The 25,629-nt window shown below is 46.6% G+C and overlaps 1 protein-coding gene across 3 annotated transcripts in view; it reads right to left on the bottom strand.

Moving 5' to 3' along the window:
* LOC109874690 (myelin protein P0-like) overlaps window positions 1–25,543 on the bottom strand; it is a 32,307-nt gene extending 6,764 nt beyond the window's left edge. Inside the window, exons 1-6 of one of the 3 annotated variants that reach the window (XM_020466719.2) lie at window positions 24,990–25,170; window positions 20,215–20,381; window positions 18,911–19,124; window positions 18,192–18,321; window positions 17,524–17,572; window positions 45–591 (exon numbers count right to left, since the gene is read on the bottom strand). In XM_020466719.2, the coding sequence (XP_020322308.1) occupies window positions 547–591; window positions 17,524–17,572; window positions 18,192–18,321; window positions 18,911–19,124; window positions 20,215–20,381; window positions 24,990–25,035 (651 nt within the window). In that variant the 5' untranslated portion in view covers window positions 25,036–25,170 and the 3' untranslated portion in view covers window positions 45–546. Of the gene's footprint in view, window positions 1–44; window positions 592–17,523; window positions 17,573–18,191; window positions 18,322–18,910; window positions 19,125–20,214; window positions 20,382–24,989 lie in introns of those variants that run through there. The other 2 variants (XM_020466720.2, XM_020466718.2) reach the window with 2 other exon arrangements.
* Window positions 25,544–25,629: the final 86 nt, after the last annotated feature.

Here is a 25,629-nt window from a genome sequence, read left to right as displayed (position 1 = left end):
TGTGGAGAGGAGGAGGGAAGAGGGGAGGAGAGGAGTCACTTCAGCAGGAAAGGAGGAGTGTGACAAAGGAGAGAGGGGGAGAGGGAGGAGAGTGGAGGAGAGAGAGGGGGAGAGGAGAGAGGGAGGAGAGAGGAGAGGTGTTTTAGCACAGAGGACATGGGGGAGAGATGGCCGTGTTAAAAATTAGGAAACAGATGGATTAGGATTGGAGGGAGGTATTTACATCAGAGAAGAGAAGAGAGGTACATTTAGGAGGAAAAGAGACAGAGAGAGGTACATTTAGGAGGAAAAGAGACAGAGAGAGGTACATTTAGGAGGAAAAGAGACAGAGAGAGGTACATTTAGGAGGAAAAGAGATAGAGAGAGGTACATTTAGGAGGAAAAGCGATAGAGGTACATTTAGGAGGAAAAGCGATAGAGAGAGGTACATTTAGGAGGAAAAGAGACAGAGAGTGGTACATTTAGGAGGAAAAGAGATAGAGAGAGGTACATTTAGGAGGAAAAGAGATAGAGGTACATTTAGGAGGAAAAGAGACAGAGGTACATTTAGGAGGTAAGGGGGAGGCAAGTGACGGGGGGAGGTCTCCAGAGCTGCAAGGGGTGACAAAACAAGCATCTTTGAGTTAGAGACAGGACTGATATGCATCTCACATTCAGCTTGTCACTGAATCAACACTGAATCGACACTGAATCAACACATCTTGCCTGCTACCCATCTCACATTCAGCTTGTCACTGAATCAACAATGAATCAACACAATTCACACGTGCATCAGTTCACTCACTCATTCATCAGCACTATAGAATGGACCTTGATAATGATAGCAAATAACATATTTCTGAAAACCCTCATCTTACTGCAGCTAAATACATGTGAGTGGGCTGGGAAGGTAAGGCCACTGGAGAGAGAGAGGGCTGGGAAGGTAAGGCCACTGGAGAGAGAGAGGGCTGGGAAGATAAGGCCACTGGAGAGAGAGAGGGCTGGGAAGGTAAGGCCACTGGAGGGAAAGAGGGCTGGGAAGGTAAGGCCACTGGAGAGAGAGAGGGCTGGGAAGGTAAGGCCACAGGGAGAGAGAGAGGGCTGGGAAGGTAAGGCCACAGGGAGAGAGAGAGGGCTGGGAAGGTAAGGCCACAGGGAGAGAGAGAGGGCTGGGAAGGTAAGGCCACAGGGAGAGAGAGAGGGCTGGGAAGGTAAGGCCACAGGGAGAGAGAGAGGGCTGGGAAGGTAAGGCCACTGGAGAGAGAGAGGGCTGGGAAGGTAAGGCCACTGGAGAGAGAGAGGCCACCCACAGGTGGTTACTATTTCTAGGGGTATATTGTAAGTAAGATGAAACTCAAGGGGTAAGGGCATAGGGTATATCCCAAATGGCCCCCTATTCTCTATATACTGCACTGCTTTTGGCCAGAACCCTATGGGCCCTGGTTTAAAATGAATACACACTAAATAGAATAGGGCTGCCATTGGGGACTCAGCCACGGTCTTTACGGAAAATACAGCGGAGAAAAGTGGCTTCTGAGAGAAAAGGAAAAGGTCAGAGGAATCTAATTGAATGACTAAAAAATAAACTGTAGTAGAAATATACACTGGGCTGCTATGGACAGGGTACAGGGTAGGTACATGGCTCTAGTTACAGTGGCTATGGACAGGGTACAGGGTAGGTACATGGCTCTAGTTACAGTGACTATGGACAGGGTACAGGGTAGGTACATGGCTCTAGTTACAGTGACTATGGACAGGGTACAGGGTAGGTACATGGCTCTAGTTACAGTGACTATGGACAGGGTAGGTACATGGCTCTAGTTATAGTGGCTATGGACAGGGTACAGGGTAGGTACATGGCTCTAGTTACAGTGGCTATGGACAGGGTACAGGGTAGGTACATGGCTCTAGTTACAGTGACTATGGACAGGGTACAGGGTAGGTACATGGCTCTAGTTACAGTGACTATGGACAGGGTACAGGGTAGGTACATGGCTCTAGTTACAGTGACTATGGACAGGGTACAGGGTAGGTACATGGCTCTAGTTATAGTAGCTATGGACAGGGTACAGGGTAGGTACATGGCTCTAGTTACAGTGACTATGGACAGGGTACAGGGTAGGTACATGGCTCTAGTTATAGTGGCTATGGACAGGGTACAGGGTAGGTACATGGCTCTAGTTATAGTGGCTATGGACAGGGTACAGGGTAGGGTACATGGCTCTAGTTACAGTGACTATGGACAGGGTAGGTACATGGCTCTAGTTATAGTGGCTATGGACAGGGTACAGGGTAGGTACATGGCTCTAGTTATAGTGGCTATGGACAGGGTACAGGGTAGGTACATGGCTCTAGTCACAGTGACTATGGACAGGGTACAGGGTAGGTACATAGCTCTAGTTACAGTGACTATGGACAAGGTAAAGGGTAGGTACATGGCTCTAGTTATAGTGAGTATGGACAGGGTACAGGGTAGGTACATGGCTCTAGTTACAGTGACTATGGACAGGGTACAGGGTAGGTACATGGCTCTAGTTACAGTGACTATGGACAGGGTACAGGGTAGGTACATGGCTCTAGTTACAGTGACTATGGACAGGGTACAGGGTTGATACATGGCTCTAGTTATAGTGACTATGGACAGGGTACAGGGTAGGTACATGGCTCTAGTTATAGTAGCTATGGACAGGGTACAGGGTAGGTACATGGCTCTAGTTACAGTGACTATGGACAGGGTACAGGGTAGGTACATGGCTCTAGTTACAGTGACTATGGACAGGGTACAGGGTAGGTACATGGCTCTAGTTATAGTGACTATGGACAGGGCACAGGGTAGGTAAATGGCTCTAGATACAGTGACTATGGACAGGGTACAGGGTAGGTACATGGCTCTAGTTACTGTGACTATGGACAGGGTACAGGGTAGGTACATGGCTCTAGTTACAGTGACTATGGACAGGGTACAGGGTAGGTACATATCTCTAGTTATAGTGACTATGGACAGGGTACAGGGTAGGTACATGGCTTTAGTTACAGTGACTATGGACAGGGTACAGGGTAGGTACATGGCTCTAGTTACAGTGACTATGGCAGGGTACAGGGTAGGTACATGGCTCTAGTTACAGTGACTATGGCAGGGTACAGGGTAGGTACATGGCTCTAGTTACAGTGGCTATGGACAGGGTACAGGGTAGGTACATGGCTCTAGTTACAGTGGCTATGGACAGGGTACAGGGTAGGTACATGGCTCTAGTTACAGTGACTATGGACAGGGTACAGGGTAGGTATATGGCTCTAGTTACAGTGACTATGGACAGGGTACAGGGTAGGTACATGGCTCTAGTTACAGTGACTATGGACAGGGTACAGGGTAGGTACATGGCTCTAGTTATAGTAGCTATGGACAGGGTACAGGGTAGGTACATGGCTCTAGTTACAGTGACTATGGACAGGGTACAGGGTAGGTACATGGCTCTAGTTATAGTGGCTATGGACAGGGTACAGGGTAGGTACATGGCTCTAGTTATAGTGGCTATGGACAGGGTACAGGATAGGGTACATGGCTCTAGTTACAGTGACTATGGACAGGGTAGGTACATGGCTCTAGTTATAGTGGCTATGGACAGGGTACAGGGTAGGTACATGGCTCTAGTTATAGTGGCTATGGACAGGGTACAGGGTAGGTACATGGCTCTAGTCACAGTGACTATGCACAGGGTACAGGGTAGGTACATGGCTCTAGTTACAGTGACTATGGACAAGGTAAAGGGTAGGTACATGGCTCTAGTTATAGTGACTATGGACAGGGTACAGGGTAGGTACATGGCTCTAGTTACAGTGACTATGGACAGGGTACAGGGTAGGTACATGGCTCTAGTTACAGTGACTATGGACAGGGTACAGGGTAGGTACATGGCTCTAGTTACAGTGACTATGGACAGGGTACAGGGTAGGTACATGGCTCTAGTTATAGTGACTATGGACAGGGTACAGGGTAGGTACATGGCTCTAGTTATAGTAGCTATGGACAGGGTACAGGGTAGGTACATGGCTCTAGTTACAGTGACTATGGACAGGGTACAGGGTAGGTACATGGCTCTAGTTACAGTGACTACGGACAGTGTACAGGGTAGGTACATGGCTCTAGTTACAGTGACTATGGACAGGGCACAGGGTAGGTACATGGCTCTAGATACAGTGACTATGGACAGGGTACAGGGTAGGTACATGGCTCTAGTTACTGTGACTATGGACAGGGTACAGGGTAGGTACATGGCTCTAGTTACAGTGACTATGGACAGGGTACAGGGTAGGTACATATCTCTAGTTATAGTGACTATGGACAGGGTACAGGGTAGGCACATGGCTTTAGTTACAGTGACTATGGACAGGGTACAGGGTAGGTACATGGCTCTAGTTACAGTGACTATGGCAGGGTACAGGGTTGGTACATGGCTCTAGTTACAGTGACTATGGACAGGGTACAGGGTAGGTACATGGCTCTAGTTACAGTGACTATGGCAGGGTACAGGGTAGGTACATGGCTCTAGTTATAGTGGCTATGGACATGGTACAGGGTAGGTACATGGCTCTAGTTACAGTGACTACGGACAGGGTACAGGGTAGGTACATGGCTCTAGTCACAGTGACTATGACAGGGTACAGGGTAGGTACATGGCTCTAGTTACAGTGACTATGGACAGGGTACAGGGTAGGTACATGGCTCTAGTCACAGTGACTATGGACAGGGTACAGGGTAGGTACATGGCTCTAGTTACAGTGACTATGGACAGGGTACAGGGTAGGTACATGGCTCTAGTCACAGTGACTATGGACAGGGTACAGGGTAGGTACATGGCTCTAGTTACAGTGACTATGGACAGGGTAGGTACCCTGTACCCTGTTACTGCAGTGCACACCAAAGGGTAAATCTGACTTCAAAGTATTTTTCTGTCTAGACAGACAGCAATTTCTGACACTCCATGATATATTCTGATCAACTGGCTTGTTCTTGTGTCATTACAACAGATCAAAGACATTTGACCAAATTCGTAGTTAGTGAGTTACTACTTTTTACCAGGGCCCATACCTATATAGTGCACTACTTTTTACCAGTGCCTATACGTATATAGTGCACTACTTTTTACCAGTGCCCATACCTATATAGTGCACAACTTTTGACCAGTGCCCATACCTATATAGTGCACTACTTTTGACCAGTGCCCATAGGGAACAGGGTGCCATTTCGGATGCAGCCAGATAAATCAGTCAGAAGGTGACTAGGGAGGGGTGTAGGAGCTATGTCCCTGCCTGAATACTAACACAGCTCACTGACAGACAGAGAAATTAGTCCGAAGGTGACTAGGGAGAGGTTTAGGAGCTATGTCCCTGCCTGAATACTAACACAGCTCACTGACAGACAGAGAGACAGGCAGAGAGACAGGCAGAGAGACAGGCAGAGAGAAGTAGAGAGGAAGAGACAGGTAGAGAAGTAGAGAGACAAGTATAGATGGGTATAGGGACATGTAGAGAGGTAGAGAGACAGGTAGAGAGATGGGTAGAGACAGGTAGAGAGACAGGTAGAGACAGGTAGAGAGACAGGTAGAGAGGTAGAGACGGGTAGAGAGACAGGTAGAGAGACGGGTAGAGAGACGGGTAGAGAGACGGGTAGAGATGGGTATAGAGACAGTTAGAGATGGGTATAGAGACAGGTAGAGGCAGGTAGAGAGACATGTAGAGAGACATGTAGAGATGGGTATAGAGACAGGTAGAGGCAGGTGGAGAGACATGTAGAGAGACATGTAGAGAGACATGTAGAGATGGGTATAGAGACAGGTAGAGAGGTAGAGAGACAGAGATGGGTATAGAGACAGGTAGAGAGGTAGAGAGACAGGTAGGGAGACAGGTAGAGAGACAGGTAGACAGGTAGAGAGAGAGGTAGAGACAGAGAGAGGTAGAGAGAGAGGTAGAGACAGATAGAGAGGTAGAAAGAGAGGAAGTGAGGTAGAGAGAGAGGTAGAGAGAGAGGTAGAGAGAGGTAGAGAGAGAGGTAGAGACAGAGAGACAGATAGAGAGGTAGAGAGAGAGGTAGAGAGGTAGAGACAGGTAGACAGGTAGAGAGGTAGAGAGAGGTAGAGAGGTAGAGAGAGGTAGAGAGGTAGCGAGAGAGGTAGAGAGGTAGAGACAGGTAGACAGGTAGAGAGGTAGAGACAGGTAGACAGGTAGAGAGGTAGAGAGAGGTAGAGAGAGAGGTAGAGAGGTAGAGACAGGTAGACAGGTAGACAGGTAGAGAGAGGTAGAGAGGTAGAGCCCTTGAATTGAATTGAATTGAGAGGTAGAGAGGTAGAGAGAGAGGTAGAGAGGTAGAGAGGTAGAGACAGGTAGACAGGTAGAGAGGTAGAGAGAGGTAGAGAGGTAGAGAGAGGTAGAGACAGATAGAGAGGTAGAGATTGATTAGAGGATGGATCAGTTAAACATAAACTGATCCAAACGCTAACGACTAACCGGTCACCTGTGGAGAAAGAGACAGAGCAAGAGAAAGAAAGAAAGACAGGGGCTTCTCACGGCCATCTGGAGAGAAAAGACGAAGGATAGACAGACAGGAGAAGGAGGGAGGTGTGACTGAAAGAAAGGGGGAGACAGCGCCTGGATAAAGAGAATGTGAATGAGTCAGTGAGAGAGAGGAAGGAGTGTAGGGATGGAGGAAGAGAATGTGAATGAGTCAGTGAGAGAGAGGAAGGAGTGTAGGGATGGAGGAAGAGAATGTGAATGAGTCAGTGAGAGAGAGGAAGGAGTGTAGGGATGGAGGAAGAGAATGTGAATGAGTCAGTGAAAGAGAGGAAGGAGTGTAGGGATGGAGGAAGAGAATGTGAATGAGTCAGTGAGAGAGAGGAAGGAGTGTAGGGATGGAGGAAGAGAATGTGAATGAGTCAGTGAGAGAGAGGAAGGAGTGTAGGGATGGAGGAAGAGAATGTGAATGAGTCAGTGAGAGAGAGGAAGGAGTGTAGGGATGGAGGAAGAGAATGTGAATGAGTCAGTGAGAGAGAGGAAGGAGTGTAGGGATGGGGAGGAGAATGTGAATGAGTCAGTGAGAGAGAGGAAGGAGTGTAGGGATGGGGAGGAGAATGTGAATGAGTCAGTGAGAGAGAGGAAGGAGTGTAGGGATGGGGAAGAGAATGTGAATGAGTCAGTGAGAGAGAGGAAGGAGTGTAGGGATGGAGGAAGAGAATGTGAATGAGTCAGTGAGAGAGAGGAAGGAGTGTAGGGATGGGGAGGAGAATGGGTGGGGATGGTGCGTTAGCTGGGATTAATATTACATGCACTGTATTATCATTCCAGTACAGCCTGATTGTGTGATGCTGTTGCTTCAGCCTCCAGGGTAGTCAGCTACTAGCTGTTCCTCCTCCCTCCCTCCCCCCATCATCCCTCCCTCCCATCCTCCCTCCCTCCCTCCCAACCTCCCTCCCTCCCATCCTCCCTCCCTCCCATCCTCCCTCCCTCCCATCCTCCCTCCCTCCCATCCTCCCTCCCAACCTCCCTCCCAACCTCCCTCCCAACCACCCTCCCTCCCAACCTCCCTCCCTCCCAACCACCCTCCCTCCCTCCCTCCCAACCACCCTCCCTCCCTCCCTCCAATCCTCCCTCCCAACCACCCTCCCTCCCTCCAATCCTCCCTCCCAACCACCCTCCCTCCCTCCCAACCTCCCTCCCTCCCAACCTCCCTCCCTCCCACCCTCCCAACCTCCCTCCCTCCCAACCTCCCTCCCACCCTCCCAACCTCCCTCCCTCCCAACCTCCCTCCCAACCTCCCTTCCTCCCTCCCTTAGTAATGGTGAATGAAGAAGCCACACGATATCTGCATCCCAAATGGCACCCTATTGCCTATATAATAGTGCACTACTTTTGAATGGTACCCTGTAACGGTGACTCCCTCGTTAAAATAAAGGTAAAATAAAAATAACTAAAATACACCCCAAAGGGCCCTGGTCAAAAGTAGTGCACTATAGAGGCTCTGGTCAAAAGTAGTGCACTATATAGGGAATAGGGTGCCATTTGGGACGTAGATATCATTGTGCAAGCACAGCAAACAGAAATAATGAAGATACAGTGGCGAATAAACATTGTGGCGAGTCAGCATAGCACTAAATAAGGCCTTTTTGATCAAACGGGACGTTTTACAACTGTAACTATACCCTATATATGAAAACCCTATGTGTGTCCCAAATGGCACCCTATTCCCTATACTGTATAGTGCACTAATTTTGTCTAGGGGCCCAAAGGGCTCTGGTAAAAAGTAGGATAGGATGACTTTTGGGACGTAGTTAAGGCCTGTTTTAGAGTGTAAGTAAACCCTACATATGAAAACCCTGTAAACGTGTTAGTTAACATACTGTAGGTTTAACCTGTAAACATACTGTAGGTTTAACCTGTAAACATACTGTAGGTTTAACCTGTTTACATACTGTAGGTTTAACCTGTAACATACTGTAGGTTTAACCTGTAAACCTGTTTACATACTGTAGGTTTAACCTGTAAACATACTGTAGGTTTAACCTGTAAACATACTGTAGGTTTAACCTGTAAACATACTGTAGGTTTAACCTGTAAACATACTGTAGGTTTAACCTGTAAACATACTGTAGGTTTAACCTGTAAACATACTGTAGGTTAACCTGTAAATCTGTTTACATACTGTAGGTTTAACCTGTAAACATACTGTAGGTTTAACCTGTAAACATACTGTAGGTTTAACCTGTAAACATACTGTAGGTTTAACCTGTAAACATACTGTAGGTTTAACCTGTTTACATACTGTAGGTTTAACCTGTAACATACTGTAGGTTTAACCTGTAAACATACTGTAGATTTAACCTGTAAACCTGTTTACATACTGTAGGTTTAACCTGTAAACATACTGTAGGTTTAACCTGTAAACATACTGTAGGTTTAACCTGTAAACATACTGTAGGTTTAACCTGTAAACATACTGTAGGTTTAACCTGTAAACATACTGTAGGTTTAACCTGTAAACATACTGTAGGTTAACCTGTAAATCTGTTTACATACTGTAGGTTTAACCTGTAAACATACTGTAGGTTTAACCTGTAAACATACTGTAGGTTTAACCTGTAAACATACTGTAGGTTTAACCTGTAAACATACTGTAGGTTTAACCTGTAAACATACTGTAGGTTTAACCTATAAACATACTGTAGGTTTAACCTATAACCATACTGTAGGTTTAACCTATAAACGTGTTTACATACTGTAGGTTTAACCTGTAAACATACTGTAGGTTTAACCTGTAAACGCGTTAACATACTGTAGGTTTAAAAGAGAGCAGCCATAGTGAGGAGAAATGAATCACACATGGGGAGAGTTTATATTTCAGAAACCTTTGGCTTTGTGTTGTATTTATGCAGCCAACCTCTGGGCGTTGTGAGGCTGACTGCAACTCCAACTGACTGTCAGTCATGTGACAGTGTGTGCGTCCCAAGTAGCACTCTATTCCCCATACAGTCGACTAGTTCTGACAAACATCAAATCAATGTTTATTGTTCACATACACAGGATACAGAGGATTTAACACTATTACTAAAAGACTGTACTGCATTTGACCAGGGCCCATAGAGTTCTGCTAGCAGTAGACGATATGGGTCAGTGGTCAGCATCAGGTGGCCCATGTCCAAAACTGACCAGCGAGTGATTTATTTTGATCCCCAAAATTTTGGGGGGAATTTTTTGTTGTTGTTGTTGTTTTTGGTTAAAGAAAAGATTGTAAAATTACCAGGAATTCAACAAAAAATGTGTTTAGAAGTGAACCCTGCCTCTAACCCCTGATACTGTGCTGACCTCCAGCCGCATGCCCACGACCCAGTGCTATATAACCCTGCCTCTAACCCCTGATACTGTGCTGACCTCCAGCCGCATGCCCACGACCCAGTGCTATAGAACCCTGCCTCTAACCCCTGATACTGTGCTGACCTCCAGCCGCATGCCCACGACCCAGTGCTATATAACCCTGCCTCTAACCCCTGATACTGTGCTGACCTCCAGCCGCATGCCCACGACCCAGTGCTATATAACCCTGCCTCTAACCCCTGATACTGTGCTGACCTCCAGCCGCATGCCCACGACCCAGTGCTATATAACCCTGCCTCTAACCCCTGATACTGTGCTGACCTCCAGCCGCATGCCCACGACCCAGTGCTATATAACCCTGCCTCTAACCCCTGATACTGTGCTGACCTCCAGCCGCATGCCCACGACCCAGTGCTATATAACCCTGCCTCTAACCCCTGATACTGTGCTGACCTCCAGCCGCATGCCCATGACCCAGTGCTATATAACCCTGCCTCTAACCCCTGATACTGTGCTGACCTCCAGCCGCATGCCCACGACCCAGTGCTATATAACCCTGCCTCTAACCCCTGATACTGTGCTGACCTCCAGCCGCATGCCCATGACCCAGTGCTATAGAACCCTGCCTCTAACCCCTGATACTGTGCTGACCTCCAGCCGCATGCCCATGACCCAGTGCTATAGAACCCTGCCTCTAACCCCTGATACTGTGCTGACCTCCAGCCGCATGCCCATGACCCAGTGCTATAGAACCCTGCCTCTAACCCCTGATACTGTGCTGACCTCCAACCGCATGCCCACGACCCAGTGCTATATAACCCTGCCTCTAACCCCTGATACTGTGCTGACCTCCAACCGCATGCCCACGACCCAGTGCTATATAACCCTGCCTCTAACCCCTGATACTGTGCTGACCTCCAGCCGCATGCCCACGACCCAGTGCTATATAACCCTGCCTCTAACCCCTGATACTGTGCTGACCTCCAACCGCATGCCCACGACCCAGTGCTATATAACCCTGCCTCTAACCCCTGATACTGTGCTGACCTCCAGCCGCATGCCCACGACCCAGTGCTATAGAACCCTGCCTCTAACCCCTGATACTGTGCTGACCTCCAACCGCATGCCCACGACCCAGTGCTATAGAACCCTGCCTCTAACCCCTGATACTGTGCTGACCTCCAGCCGCATGCCCACGACCCAGTGCTATATAACCCTGCCTCTAACCCCTGATACTGTGCTGACCTCCAGCCGCATGCCCATGACCCAGTGCTATAGAACCCTGCCTCTAACCCCTGATACTGTGCTGACCTCCAACCGCATGCCCACGACCCAGTGCTATATAACCCTGCCTCTAACCCCTGATACTGTGCTGACCTCCAGCCGCATGCCCACAACCCAGTGCTATAGAACCCTGCCTCTAACCCCTGATACTGTGCTGACCTCCAACCGCATGCCCACGACCCAGTGCTATAGAACCCTGCCTCTAACCCCTGATACTGTGCTGACCTCCAACCGCATGCCCACGACCCAGTGCTATAGAACCCTGCCTCTAACCCCTGATACTGTGCTGACCTCCAGCCGCATGCCCACGACCCAGTGCTATAGAACCCTGCCTCTAACCCCTGATACTGTGCTGACCTCCAACCGCATGCCCATGACCCAGTGCTATAGAACCCTGCCTCTAACCCCTGATACTGTGCTGACCTCCAGCCGCATGCCCACAACCCAGTGCTATAGAACCCTGCCTCTAACCCCTGATACTGTGCTGACCTCCAGCCGCATGCCCACAACCCAGTGCTATAGAACCCTGCCTCTAACCCCTGATACTGTGCTGACCTCCAGCCGCATGCCCATGACCCAGTGCTATATAACCCTGCCTCTAACCCCTGATACTGTGCTGACCTCCAGCCACATGCCCATGACCCAGTGCTATATAACCCTGCCTCTAACCCCTGATACTGTGCTGACCTCCAGCCGCATGCCCACGACCCAGTGCTATAGAACCCTGCCTCTAACCCCTGATACTGTGCTGACCTCCAGCCGCATGCCCATGACCCAGTGCTATATAACCCTGCCTCTAACCCCTGATACTGTGCTGACCTCCAGCCACATGCCCATGACCCAGTGCTATAGAACCCTGCCTCTAACCCCTGATACTGTGCTGACCTCCAGCCGCATGCCCATGACCCAGTGCTATATAACCCTGCCTCTAACCCCTGATACTGTGCTGACCTCCAGCCACATGCCCACAACCCAGTGCTATATAACCCTGCCTCTAACCCCTGATACTGTGCTGACCTCCAGCCACATGCCCATGACCCAGTGCTATATAACCCTGCCTCTAACCCCTGATACTGTGCTGACCTCCAGCCACATGCCCACGACCCAGTGCTATATAACCCTGCCTCTAACCCCTGATACTGTGCTGACCTCCAGCCACATGCCCATGACCCAGTGCTATATAACCCTGCCTCTAACCCCTGATACTGTGCTGACCTCCAGCCACATGCCCATGACCCAGTGCTATAGAACCCTGCCTCTAACCCCTGATACTGTGCTGACCTCCAGCCACATGCCCATGACCCAGTGCTATATAACCCTGCCTCTAACCCCTGATACTGTGCTGACCTCCAGCCACATGCCCACAACCCAGTGCTATATAACCCTGCCTCTAACCCCTGATACTGTGCTGACCTCCAGCCGCATGCCCATGACCCAGTGCTATATAACCCTGCCTCTAACCCCTGATACTGTGCTGACCTCCAGCCGCATGCCCACGACCCAGTGCTATATAACCCTGCCTCTAACCCCTGATACTGTGCTGACCTCCAGCCGCATGCCCACGACCCAGTGCTATATAACCCTGCCTCTAACCCCTGATACTGTGCTGACCTCCAGCCGCATGCCCACGACCCAGTGCTATATAACCCTGCCTCTAACCCCTGATACTGTGCTGACCTCCAGCCGCATGCCCATGACCCAGTGCTATAGAACCCTGCCTCTAACCCCTGATACTGTGCTGACCTCCAGCCGCATGCCCATGACCCAGTGCTATATAACCCTGCCTCTAACCCCTGATACTGTGCTGACCTCCAGCCGCATGCCCATGACCCAGTGCTATAGAACCCTGCCTCTAACCCCTGATACTGTGCTGACCTCCATGACCCAGTGCTATAGAACCCTGCCTCTAACCCCTGATACTGTGCTGACCTCCAGCCGCATGCCCATGACCCAGTGCTATATAACCCTGCCTCTAACCCCTGATACTGTGCTGACCTCCAGCCACATGCCCATGACCCAGTGCTATATAACCCTGCCTCTAACCCCTGATACTGTGCTGACCTCCAGCCACATGCCCATGACCCAGTGCTATATAACCCTGCCTCTAACCCCTGATACTGTGCTGACCTCCAGCCGCATGCCCATGACCCAGTGCTATATAACCCTGCCTCTAACCCCTGATACTGTGCTGACCTCCAGCCGCATGCCCATGACCCAGTGCTATATAACCCTGCCTCTAACCCCTGATACTGTGCTGACCTCCAGCCACATGCCCATGACCCAGTGCTATATAACCCTGCCTCTAACCCCTGATACTGTGCTGACCTCCAGCCACATGCCCATGACCCAGTGCTATATAACCCTGCCTCTAACCCCTGATACTGTGCTGACCTCCAGCCACATGCCCATGACCCAGTGCTATATAACCCTGCCTCTAACCCCTGATACTGTGCTGACCTCCAGCCGCATGCCCATGACCCAGTGCTATATAACCCTGCCTCTAACCCCTGATACTGTGCTGACCTCCAGCCACATGCCCATGACCCAGTGCTATAGAACCCTGCCTCTAACCCCTGATACTGTGCTGACCTCCAGCCACATGCCCATGACCCAGTGCTATATAACCCTGCCTCTAACCCCTGATACTGTGCTGACCTCCAGCCGCATGCCCACGACCCAGTGCTATAGAACCCTGCCTCTAACCCCTGATACTGTGCTGACCTCCAGCCGCATGCCCATGACCCAGTGCTATAGAACCCTGCCTCTAACCCCTGATACTGTGCTGACCTCCAGCCGCATGCCCATGACCCAGTGCTATATAACCCTGCCTCTAACCCCTGATACTGTGCTGACCTCCAGCCGCATGCCCATGACCCAGTGCTACAGTATATTCGCTAGCTGCATACGTGCTTTTATATGTATGTTTCTGAACAATGCTATAAGAAAGTGACAACAAGCCACATTTTCCCTGGCAAGGTTGTATATAATTCTGTAAAATTTCCCAAAATGTCCAGGTTTTCCCAAAATTCCTGGATATTTATTTTTTCAAGTTATCCGAATTTTGCAAACCTATTCCCTTGACTACCTCCGTTAATACGTCTTAGTTCATTTCAGTTTTTAGATTGAGCTGAATTGATCGATAATAATAATAGGTCTTTAGGTGTTTGTAGTTTAACAGCATGTCATACATCATCATCTATTTAACAAGAAATCTTTCCCACAAAAGAATAAAACCTGATTCTCCCTGGAGGAACTGCTGGTAATCCCAGCACACAAGAAATAATGACTGTTTTATTAATCCAATACTAAGGTCATGTCCCAAAATGGCACCCTATTCCCTATATAGTGCACTATTCTGGTCCAAAGTAGTGCAGTGTATAGGGAACAGGGTGCCATTTTGGTGACGCAGCCTAAGAGCTATCCATCCCCAAGCCCTGCACTTATCCGCAGTGTGACTCTGTGTAATTTGGGATAACTGTGAGCCAATAATGGGCCAGTGATTTACATTTGGCTCAAAGGAGGTGGAATCAGCAGGTCTCCCTCGTATTCTCCTTTCTCTCCCACTGAGAGCAAATCAGTTCCATTCACAGGGAATTGAATTACTGTACAACAGAACCTTGCTTCAGCCATTTCACAGTGCTGCTCTTCTGTGTTATTATCATTATGCCTTAAAGCTATTTACCCATTGTGTTTGTCTTGCCTTTGAGGAGGTTTAAAATGAAGGGGGTGGGGTGGGGGGGGGGGGGAATAAGAGATGGGAGGGGTGGTACTTTAGCTTGAGTGTTTCTGGGACTGTGTCGTTCTGGTACTGTGTCGTTCTGGTACTGTGTCGTTCTGGTACTGTGTGGTTCTGGTACTGTGTCGTTCTGGTACTGTGTCGTTCTGGTACTGTGTGGTTCTGGTACTGTGTCGTTCTGGTACTGTGTGGTTCTGGTACTGTGTGGTTCTGGTACTGTGTCGTTCTGTTACTGTGTCGTTCTGGTACTGTGTGGTTCTGGTACTGTGTGTGGTTCTGGTACTGTGTCGTTCTGGTACTGTGTCGTTCTGGTACTGTGTGGTTCTGGTACTGTGTCGTTCTGGTACTGTGTGGTTCTGGTACTGTGTGGTTCTGGTACTGTGTGGTTCTGGTACTGTGTCGTTCTGGTACTGTGTGTAACCATGTTGTTATAGTATGAGCTGTTATGTAGATGCTGTACTCTGACATGACTTGTGTTGTACTGTGCTGTGCTGTAGTTGTGAGCTGTTGTTGTTGTGAGTGAGGTACTGTCGATGTGTAGTTGTTGTGAGTGAGGTACTGTCGTTGTGTAGTTGTTGTGAGTGAGATGCTAACGTTGTGTAGTCATTGTGAGTGAGATGCTAACGTTGTGTAGTTGTGAGTGAGGTACTGTCGTTGTGTAGTTGTTGTGAGTGAGATGCTAACGTTGTGTTGTCATTGTGAGTGAGATGCTAAGGTTGTGTAGTTGTGAGTGAGGTACTGTCGTTGTGTAGTTGTTGTGAGTGAGGTACTGTCGATGTGTAGTTGTTGTGAGTGAGGTGCTAACTTTGTGCTAATGTTGTGTAGTCATTGTGAGTGAGATGCTAACGTTGTGTAGTCATTGTTAGTGAGATGCTAATGTTGTGTAGTCGTTGTGAGTGAGATGCTAACGTTGTGTAGTCATTGTGAGTGAGATGTTAACGTTGTGTAGTCGTTGTGAGTGAGATGCTAACGTTGTGTAGTCATTGTTAGTGAGATGCTAACGTTGTGTAGTCGTTGTGAGTGAGATGCTAACGTTGTGTAGTCATTGTGAGTGAGATGCTAACGTTGTGTAGTCGTTGTGAGTGAGATGCTAACGTTGTGTAGTTGTGAGTGAGGTACTGTCGTTGTGTAGTTGTTGTGAGTGAGGTACTGTCGATGTGTAGTTGTTGTGAGTGAGGTGCTAACTTTGTGCTAATGTTGTGTAGTCATTGTGAGTGAGATGCTAACGTTGTGTAGTCATTGTTAGTGAGATGCTAACGTTGTGTAGTCGTTGTGAGTGAGATGCTAACGTTGTGTAGTCATTGTGAGTGAGATGTTAACGTTGTGTAGTCGTTGTGAGTGAGATGCTAACGTTGTGTAGTTGTTGTGAGTGAGATGCTAACGTTGTGTAGTTGTTGTGAGTGAGATGCTAACGTTGTGTAGTCGTTGTGAGTGAGATGCTAACGTTGTGTAGTCGTTGTGAGTGAGATGCTAACGTTGTGTAGTCATTGTGAGTGAGATGCTAACGTTGTGTAGTCATTGTGAGTGAGATGCTAACGTTGTGTAGTCGTTGTGAGTGAGATGCTAACGTTGTGTAGTCGTTGTGAGTGAGATGCTAACGTTGTGTAGTCGTTGTGAGTGAGATGCTAACGTTGTGTAGTCGTTGTGAGTGAGATGCAAATGTTGTGTAGTCATTGTGAGTGAGATGCTAATGTTGTGTAGTCGTTGTGAGTGAGATGCTAACGTTGTGTAGTCGTTGTGAGTGAGATGCTAATGTTGTGTAGTCGTTGTGAGTGAGATGCTAACGTTGTGTAGTCTTTGTGAGTGAGATGCTAACGTTGTGTAGTCATTGTGAGTGAGATGCTAACGTTGTGTAGTCATTGTGAGTGAGATGCTAACGTTGTGTAGTCATTGTGAGTGAGATGCTAACGTTGTGTAGTCGTTGTGAGTGAGATACTAACGTTGTGTAGTCGTTGTGAGTGAGATGCTAACGTTGTGTAGTCATTGTGAGTGAGATGCTAACGTTGTGTAGTCGTTGTGAGTGAGATGCTAACGTTGTGTAGTCGTTGTGAGTGAGATGCTAACGTTGTGTAGTCATTGTGAGTGAGATGCTAACGTTGTGTAGTCGTTGTGAGTGAGATGCTAACGTTGTGTAGTCATTGTGAGTGAGATGCTAACGTTGTGTAGTCGTTGTGAGTGAGATGCTAACGTTGTGTAGTCATTGTGAGTGAGATGCTAACGTTGTGTAGTCGTTGTGAGTGAGATGCTAACGTTGTGTAGTCGTTGTGAGTGAGATGCTAACGTTGTGTAGTCATTGTGAGTGAGATACTAACGTTGTGTAGTCATTGTGAGTGAGATGCTAACGTTGTGTAGTCATTGTGAGTGAGATGCTAACGTTGTGTAGTCGTTGTGAGTGAGATGCTAACGTTGTGTAGTCATTGTGAGTGAGATGCAAACGTTGTGTAGTCGTTGTGAGTGAGATGCTAACGTTGTGTAGTCATTGTGAGTGAGATGCTAACGTTGTGTAGTCGTTGAGTGAGATGCTAACGTTGTGTAGTCGTTGTGAGTGAGATGCTAACGTTGTGTAGTCGTTGTGAGTGAGATACTAACGTTGTGTAGTCATTGTGAGTGAGATGCTAACGTTGTGTAGTCATTGTGAGTGAGAAGACGCTGAGAGGACTTGCCTGTCTCTGCTGTGATCCCTCTTTACCCTTCCCTTTCTTTCCATGTTTGCTGGAGGAAACAAAGAGAACCAAGTTAGGAGGATGTAGAACCTCTGCCCCCGGTGGTCATAGGGATGTACTGCTCCTGTGCCAGTATAGTACTGCCTGTCTTATAGCTATTGCTAAGAGCACAGCACTGTTTCTCCAGCTAGGTTATGAGACACAGCAACATAGATAGACTGTAAAGTGTCAATACAGGTCAACTTCTTTCCTGTGCAGAGGGCTGGTCTATGGGCAATGCCTCAGCCTCTGACACACATGGCTAGCTTTGACACAACCTGTCCCTAACTTTCTGCACTTTCATTATCTCTCTCTCTGTGACACACATGGCTAGCTTTGATTCAATCTGTCCCTAACTTTCTACACTTTCATTATCTCTCTCTATCTGACACACATGGCTAGCTTTGATTCAACATGTCCCTAACTTTCTGCACTTTCATTATCTCTCTTTATCTTGGCCAGGTCGCAGTTGCAAATGAGAACTTGTTCTCAACTAGCCTACCTGGTTAAATAAAGGTGAAATAAAATAAAAAATAAAAATCAATTCAGAAAAATACCACCTAGTGACAGCTAAGCCATACAGAACGAGCTCAAGGTTGGGCCCCAGACCCGGGCATAGGGACACTGACCTGACACTGAGGTTGAAGACTCTGCGGGCCACCAGGAACCTCATGAGATAGTAGATGACCACGACGAGCACCAACAGACCCAGCACCGCACCGATGATGGCCCCTGTGATCACTCCGGCCTGGATGGGAACTGAGAGAGTGAAGGGAAGGGGGTGGAGAAAAAGAGAGGGGGAGGGATGGAGAGAAAGAGAGGGGGAGGGATGGAGAGAAAGAGAGGGGGAGGGATGGAGAGAAAGAGAGGGGGAGGGATGGATGGAGAGAAAGAGAGGGGGAGGGATGGAGAGAAATATGAAGAAGACAAGAAAACACTGACATTAAACAACATATTAGCACAAATAAGGGCTTGCTTAAGTGTGCAGTCTGATTTAGAATTCTGATCATGATTCTGGATGATTGTGGCACAGCGCTGCTTCTGATTGTGACGACGGACCCTTTAATTCACTACAGTGGTTGATGAAATAGACCTGTCTGTATAAACCTAGATAGAATTTGATCCCGTTTGTAGAATTGAAGTTTTCCTGACCAAGATGGCAGATGGATTTATTAGGCATGTTACTAGGATGCCAGTATCTATTTTAGGAACTGTATCTATGTAATTCTAGAACCCGGTCCCAGATCTGTTTGTGCCATTATGCCGCTCCTTTGCCACTACTTGTCAGGCCAAAGCATGGAGTGTGACAAACAGACTGATCCTCAGGCTAGTAATTCTATGCTCTCACCTTTTTCAAAGACCAGCAGTCTGACACTGGAGGCGCGTCCTACTATGTCAGGCGGGTTCTTGGCATCACAGGTGAAGGTGCCGTTGTCTCCGTAGTCCAGGTTCTTGAGTAGGATGGATCCGTCCCGGCGACCAGGGTTCCCCACAAACTCCAGCCTGTCTCTGAACGGTCCCTTGTTGTCCACATAGGGGGATCCACCAGTGTAGTGGAAGACCTGGAACAGGGAAGACATTCAGTTTCTTTCTTGTGTGGTTTTACATCTAGGCTAAGGTTGAATCCAAAATGGCACCCTATTCCCTATGTAGTGAACTACTTTTGTATTGGTAAAGGTTAAAATTAGGGAATACTAAGGTGCCATTTTAGACCAGCCCATATAGTAGTGTGAGATGAAATGTGTTAAAAGAAGAGGCTTGTAAAGTAAAGTTCATTAACTGTTTTTGGAGAGGAGTGAGAAGGAAGGAAGTGATATTATTTCAGAGGGAGGCAAGAGGTAGATGAAAGCGGAGGAGAGAAGGAGATAGATAATGAGAATAGGAGAGAGAGAGAGACGGGGGGATAGAAGGGGGAGATTGGGAGCCATGGAGGGCAAGTCACGACGAGGAGAGAGACATAATACGATGGAAACAGTCAGATTAGGTGAGAGAGACTGAAACGAAAGAGCTGGCACCAGGTGAGAGGACGGGAATGAGAAGGAGATGAGAACCGAGTGAAAGTTTGCATCCTAAATAGCACCCTATTCCCTATTTAGTGTACTACTTTTGACCAGGGCTCTAGTCAGGGTGAGATGAGGAGATGAGTACAATGAGAAGGAGATGAGGACTGAGTGATAGAGAAAGATAAAGGAGGATAATGGAGTGATAGATAATGGAGTGATGGAGAAGGTATAGGAGGATAATGGAGTGATAGATAATGGAGTGATAGATAAGGATAGATGAGGATAATGGAGTGATAGAGAATGGAGTGATAGAGAAGGATAAAGGAGGATATTGGAGTGATAGAGAATGGAGTGATAGAGGATGGAGTGATAGAGAAGGATAATGGAGTGATAGAGGATGGAGTCATAGAGAAGGATATAGGAGGATAATGGAGTGATAGAGAAGGATAGTGGAGGATAATGGAGTGATAGAGGAGGAGAATGGAGTGATAGAGAAGGATAGATGAGGATAATGGAGTGATAGAGAAGGATATAGGAGGATATTGGAGTGATAGAGAATGGAGTGATAGAAAATGGAGTGATAGAGAAGGATAGAGGAGGATAATGGAGTGATAGAGGATGGATTGATAAAGAAGAGGAGGTTATATACAGAGATGCTGTCCCTGGCTCCGTCGGCACGGTAGCTCCAGGAGAAGGTGACGTCATCGGAAGTCCAGCGCCAGGAGAAGAATGAACATGACAGACGGATGTCTGACCCCACCAGGGCGTGACGCTCCCAGCCCGTGTAGATGACGATGGCCTCCGACTGTTGGGGCACTATAGGGGTTAAAGATGGGGTTAAATGAGAAAGATAAACACACATAATAACCTCTTTTCACACTTATTTTTTTACCCCATCACCATTCCATCTATGTGTGTGTGTTTCACCATTGTAGCATTCCATCTATGTGTGTATGTTTCACCATTGTAGCATTCCATCTATGTGTGTCTGTTTCACCATTGTAGCATTCCATCTATGTGTGTATGTTCCACCATTGTAGCATTCCATCTATGTGTGTATGTTTCACCATTGTAGTATTCCATCTATGTGTCTGTTTCACCATTGTAGCATTCCATCTATGTGTCTGTTTCACCATTGTAGCATTCCATCTATGTGTGTATGTTTCACCATTGTAGCATTCCATCTATGTGTGTATGTTTCACCATTGTAGCATTCCATCTATGTGTGTATGTTTCACCATTGTAGCATTCCATCTATGTGTCTGTTTCACCATTGTAGCATTCCATCTATGTGTCTGTTTCACCATTGTAGCATTCCATCTATGTGTCTGTTTCACCATTGTAGCATTCCATCTATGTGTGTATGTTTCACCATTGTAGCATTCCATCTATGTGTGTATGTTTCACCATTGTAGCATTCCATCTATGTGTGTATGTTTCACCATTGTAGCATTCCATCTATGTGTGTCTGTTTCACCATTGTAGCGTTCCATCTATGTGTGTATGTTTCACCATTGTAGCATTCCATCTATGTGTGTATGTTTCACCATTGTAGCATTCCATCTATGTGTGTATGTTTCACCATTGTAGCATTCCATCTATGTGTGTATGTTTCACCATTGTAGCATTCCATCTATGTGTGTATGTTTCACCATTGTAGCATTCCATCTATGTGTGTATGTTTCACCATTGTAGCATTCCATCTATGTGTCTGTTTCACCATTGTAGCATTCCATCTATGTGTCTGTTTCACCATTGTAGCATTCCATCTATGTGTCTGTTTCACCATTGTAGCATTCCATCTATGTGTCTGTTTCACCATTGTAGCATTCCATCTATGTGTGTGTTTCACCATTGTAGCATTCCATCTATGTGTGTATGTTTCACCATTGTAGCATTCCATCTATGTGTGTATGTTTCACCATTGTAGCATTCCATCTATCTGTGTATGTTTCACCATTGTAGCATTCCATCTATCTGTGTATGTTTCACCATTGTTCACTTTCATGGCACTTTCAATAAAAAAAATATAAAACACGAAAGATCAGCGCTGCAACGGTTCAAAACTATTTTTCTGGGGATTTAAAAGGACAATACTATAAAAATAGACAAGAGGATAAAGAGGACTGGGGCACACAGGGTTAATTAAATCAGAATCTTAGCTGCACATGCCACAACTTTGTCCCTGGGAAATAAGACAACGACAACAGGATTGAGTGGAGTAGAGAATGTTTTTGAGTTGCAAGGTGTTTTTTTCAAGACTATCCTTCCAAGACTATTGTCGAGTCTATCGTTCCAAACCCCTTGTATTCACATCAATAAACCAACACAACCTTCAAAACTAGTGTGGTGTGGATGGACCATTTCATTTACTTTGAAAAGACAGACAAGTAGACCTAGTGGAATAGACATGTTATTTTCAACCTTTTTCTTCGGTTTCAAAACCATTTATAATCACTTCAAAATCCATACACACACACAACCACTGTTTATCCAAGGACACCATGTTTATCCAAGGACACCATGTTTATCCAAGGACACCATGTTTATCCAAGGACACCATGTTTATCCAAGGACACCATGTTTATCCAAGGACACCATGTTTATCCAAGGACACCATGTTTATCCAAGGACACCATGTTTATCCAAGGACACCATGTTTATCCAAGGACACCATGTTTATCCAAGGACACCATGTTTATCCAAGGACAACCATGTTTATCCAAGGACACCATGTTTATCCAAGGACACCATGTTTATCCAAGGACACCATGTTTATCCAAGGACACCATGTTTATCCAAGGACACCATGTTTATCCAAGGACACCATGTTTATCCAAGGACACCATGTTTATCCAAGGACACCATGTTTATCCAAGGACACCATGTTTATCCAAGGACACCATGATGGCAGGCAACAAGGATTGGAGTTGATTGATACTAACTAAAAAGCACAGCATAACAAAAACTATCCACAGAATATAAATATCCATAGGTTATTTTTCTATGTTGTGTCCTTGAAATATGAATGTAAATTCCATATTTGCAATAAAAATCTATATAAAACTAATATAGTAAATGTAATACATGACACAGTACATTAACCACCACCAATGTAATGACATTTACAAACATTGCTATCATCAATTATTATCCCTAGTATTTTGGGGTATTAGGAATTTCTTTTGATTCAAGATACTGACTCGCACACAAATCCTGTCAGACACTATACAGTGTACACTCCCGTTCAAAAGTTTGGGGTCACTTAGAAATGTCTTTGTTTTTGAAAGAAAAGCACCATTTCTGTCCGTTAAAAATAACATTAAATTGATCAGAAATACAGTGCAGAGTTCCTCTGTCCAGTGTCTGTGTTCTTTTGCCCGTCTTAATCTTTTCTTTTCATTGTTCAGTCTGAGATATGGCTTTTTCTTTGCAACTCTGCCTAGAAGGCCAGCATCCTGGAGTCGCCTCTTCACTGTTGAGACTGGTGTTTTGCGGGTACTATTTAATGAAGCTGCCAGTTGAGGACTTGTGAGGCGTCTGTTTCTCAAACTAGACACTCTAATGTACTTGTCCTCTTGCTTATTTGTGCACCGGGGCCTCCCACTCCTCTTTCTATTCTGGCAAGAGAGAACCTCCTACTCAACGCCATGAACCAATCCCACGGCCCCAAGCAAAACAGAGACTGCTCATTGGTTCCTCACAGCTATGGTGGGTCCAATGGGGACGGAGGGAAGTCGAATGTTCTCCAGAAGCTTCTGAAGCGAGCGAACTCGCAGTTTCTTGGCACGGAATAATCTTCATTTCTCAGAACAAGAATAGACTGACGAGTTACAGAAGAAAGTTATTTGTTTCTGGCCATTTTGAGCCTGTAATCGAACCCACAAATGCTGATGCTCTAGATTTTTATTTTAATTTTACCTTTATTTAACTAGGCAAGTCAGTTAAGAACACATTCTTATTTTCAATGATGGCCTAGGAACAGTGGGTTAACTGCCTGTTCAGGGACAGAACGACAGATTTGTACCTTGTCAGCTCGGGGATTCGAACTTGCAACCTTTCAGTCTAACCACTAGGCTACCCTGCCGCCCCAGATATCCAACTAGTCTCAAGAAGACCAGTTTTATTGCTTCATTAATCAGGACAACAGTTTTTAGCTGTGCTAACATAATTGCAAAAGTGTTTTCTAATGATCAAAAAAAAGAATTAAATGATAAACTTGGACTAGCTAACACAACGTGCCATTGGAACACAGGAGTGATGGTTGCTGATAATGGGCCTCTGTACGCCTATGTAGATATTCCATAAAAAATCTGCCATTTCCAGCTACAATAGTCATTTACAACATTAACAATGTCTACACTGTATTTCTGATCAATTAGATGTTGTTTTAATGGACAAAAATGTTGCATTTGTTTCAAAAACAAGGACATGTCTAAGGGACCCCAAATGTTTGAACGGTAGTGTATATACATAAAAATGTTCACAGGCTGAAACTCTCAGCAGATCACAACTCCAGCGTCCTTGAATAACTAATGTCAGCCAGCAGAGAACATGTCAATGGAATAAGACTTGACGTTTTTAATAAAGATTTTGACAAAGCTGTAAAAATCAGGGGGAAGAAGAAGAATCTCTGCTCAAAGTGTAAAAATGCTGTCAACACACTGTCTCAGAGTGAGTCCCAACATTGATACCCTCACTCTGACTTTGTGAGCCTTATGGAATTCCGTCACAACAATATAACATCCACATAACAATGGATTACAAGACCAACCAATCATCTGACAGGTTTCCTTTACTTGCCTTCCCTTTAATTAATATCTACCAATATCAGTCACCCAGAGTCACCCAGAGTAGAGTCACCCAGAGTCACCAGAGTCACCCAGAGTCACCCAGAGTCACCCAGAGTCACCCAGAGTCACCCAGAGTCACCCAGAGTCAGCCAGAGTCAGCCAGAGTCAGCCAGAGTCAGCCAGAGTCAGCCAGAGTCAGCCAGTCACCCAGAGTCAGCCAGTCACCCAGAGTCAGCCAGAGTCAGCCAGAGTCACCCAGAGTCACCCAGAGTCACCCAGAGTCACCCAGAGTCACCCAGAGTCAGCGACCGATGGGATTAATTCAACATAAAGCTGATAATGAAATACCAAGCCTGTGTATAGCATAGGAGATCATTCATCATATCTGTTATTTATTCAAATTGTGTAACTGACCCTATGTGCTCTTTGACCTTTAACCCAGATGTTGATAAAGGTCTGGCAGCACAATTCACAAATCAAATTAGAAGGTTTAGTCATAGAATTAACATACTAGAAGTAACTTCTTTTTTTAAACCATAAATCAAAGAAATTGAGCGCAGTTACACTTCACATTACAGTGGCCTTATAATTAGAGAAGGATATATGAAGACAAAACAAACACACTTTTTACCTATTCCAAGCAGTATGACCGATGCTAGCGCCAAAATGGTCAGCATGGTTCCTGACTCTTTGGGTTCCTAAAGGGATGTTGCAGATGGAGGAGTCCCACTCTGTAGCGATGGAGAAGGATGGAGAGATAGGACAGAGTGATGCAGGGTGCCAGGACAGAGGATAACAACAGAACTCTACTGTCCCAGGGTTTATAGCCAACCACACCCCTCTCTCTCTCCACGGCCCGGCCCATTCCTCCCTCTCTCCACCTACACCTCAGATGTACAACAATGTACACCGCACTCTTTACCACATCATGTATTGTCCCAGAATGATGTAATTTCCTGTGTGTGATAGGACAGGACAGGGGTATTCAAATTCGAGTCTGGAGGTCCCGGGTACTTAAGGTTTTCTGTTCTACCTGATAGTTAATTGCACCCACCTGGTGTCCCAGGTCTAAATCAGTCCTTGATTAGAAGGTGGGGGGGGGGGGGCTGTCTCTAACGAGGTCAGTGTAACCCTGTCCATCATTCCCCGGTTTTTCCTCTCCCTGCACTTTCACCGAGATGTGGAGAGAGGAATGGAAAACAAAGGTCCCAAGTCTTCCTTCCTTTTTTCTCTCGCTCTCTCTCTCTCTCTCTCCTCTCTCTCTCTCTCTC

The sequence above is a fragment of the Oncorhynchus kisutch genome, linkage group LG30 (assembly GCF_002021735.2).
Source record: "Oncorhynchus kisutch isolate 150728-3 linkage group LG30, Okis_V2, whole genome shotgun sequence".
NCBI classification, from domain to species: Eukaryota; Metazoa; Chordata; class Actinopteri; order Salmoniformes; family Salmonidae; genus Oncorhynchus; species Oncorhynchus kisutch.
Note: the sequence above shows the minus strand (reverse complement) of the source record. Positions and strands in the feature narration are given on the sequence as shown.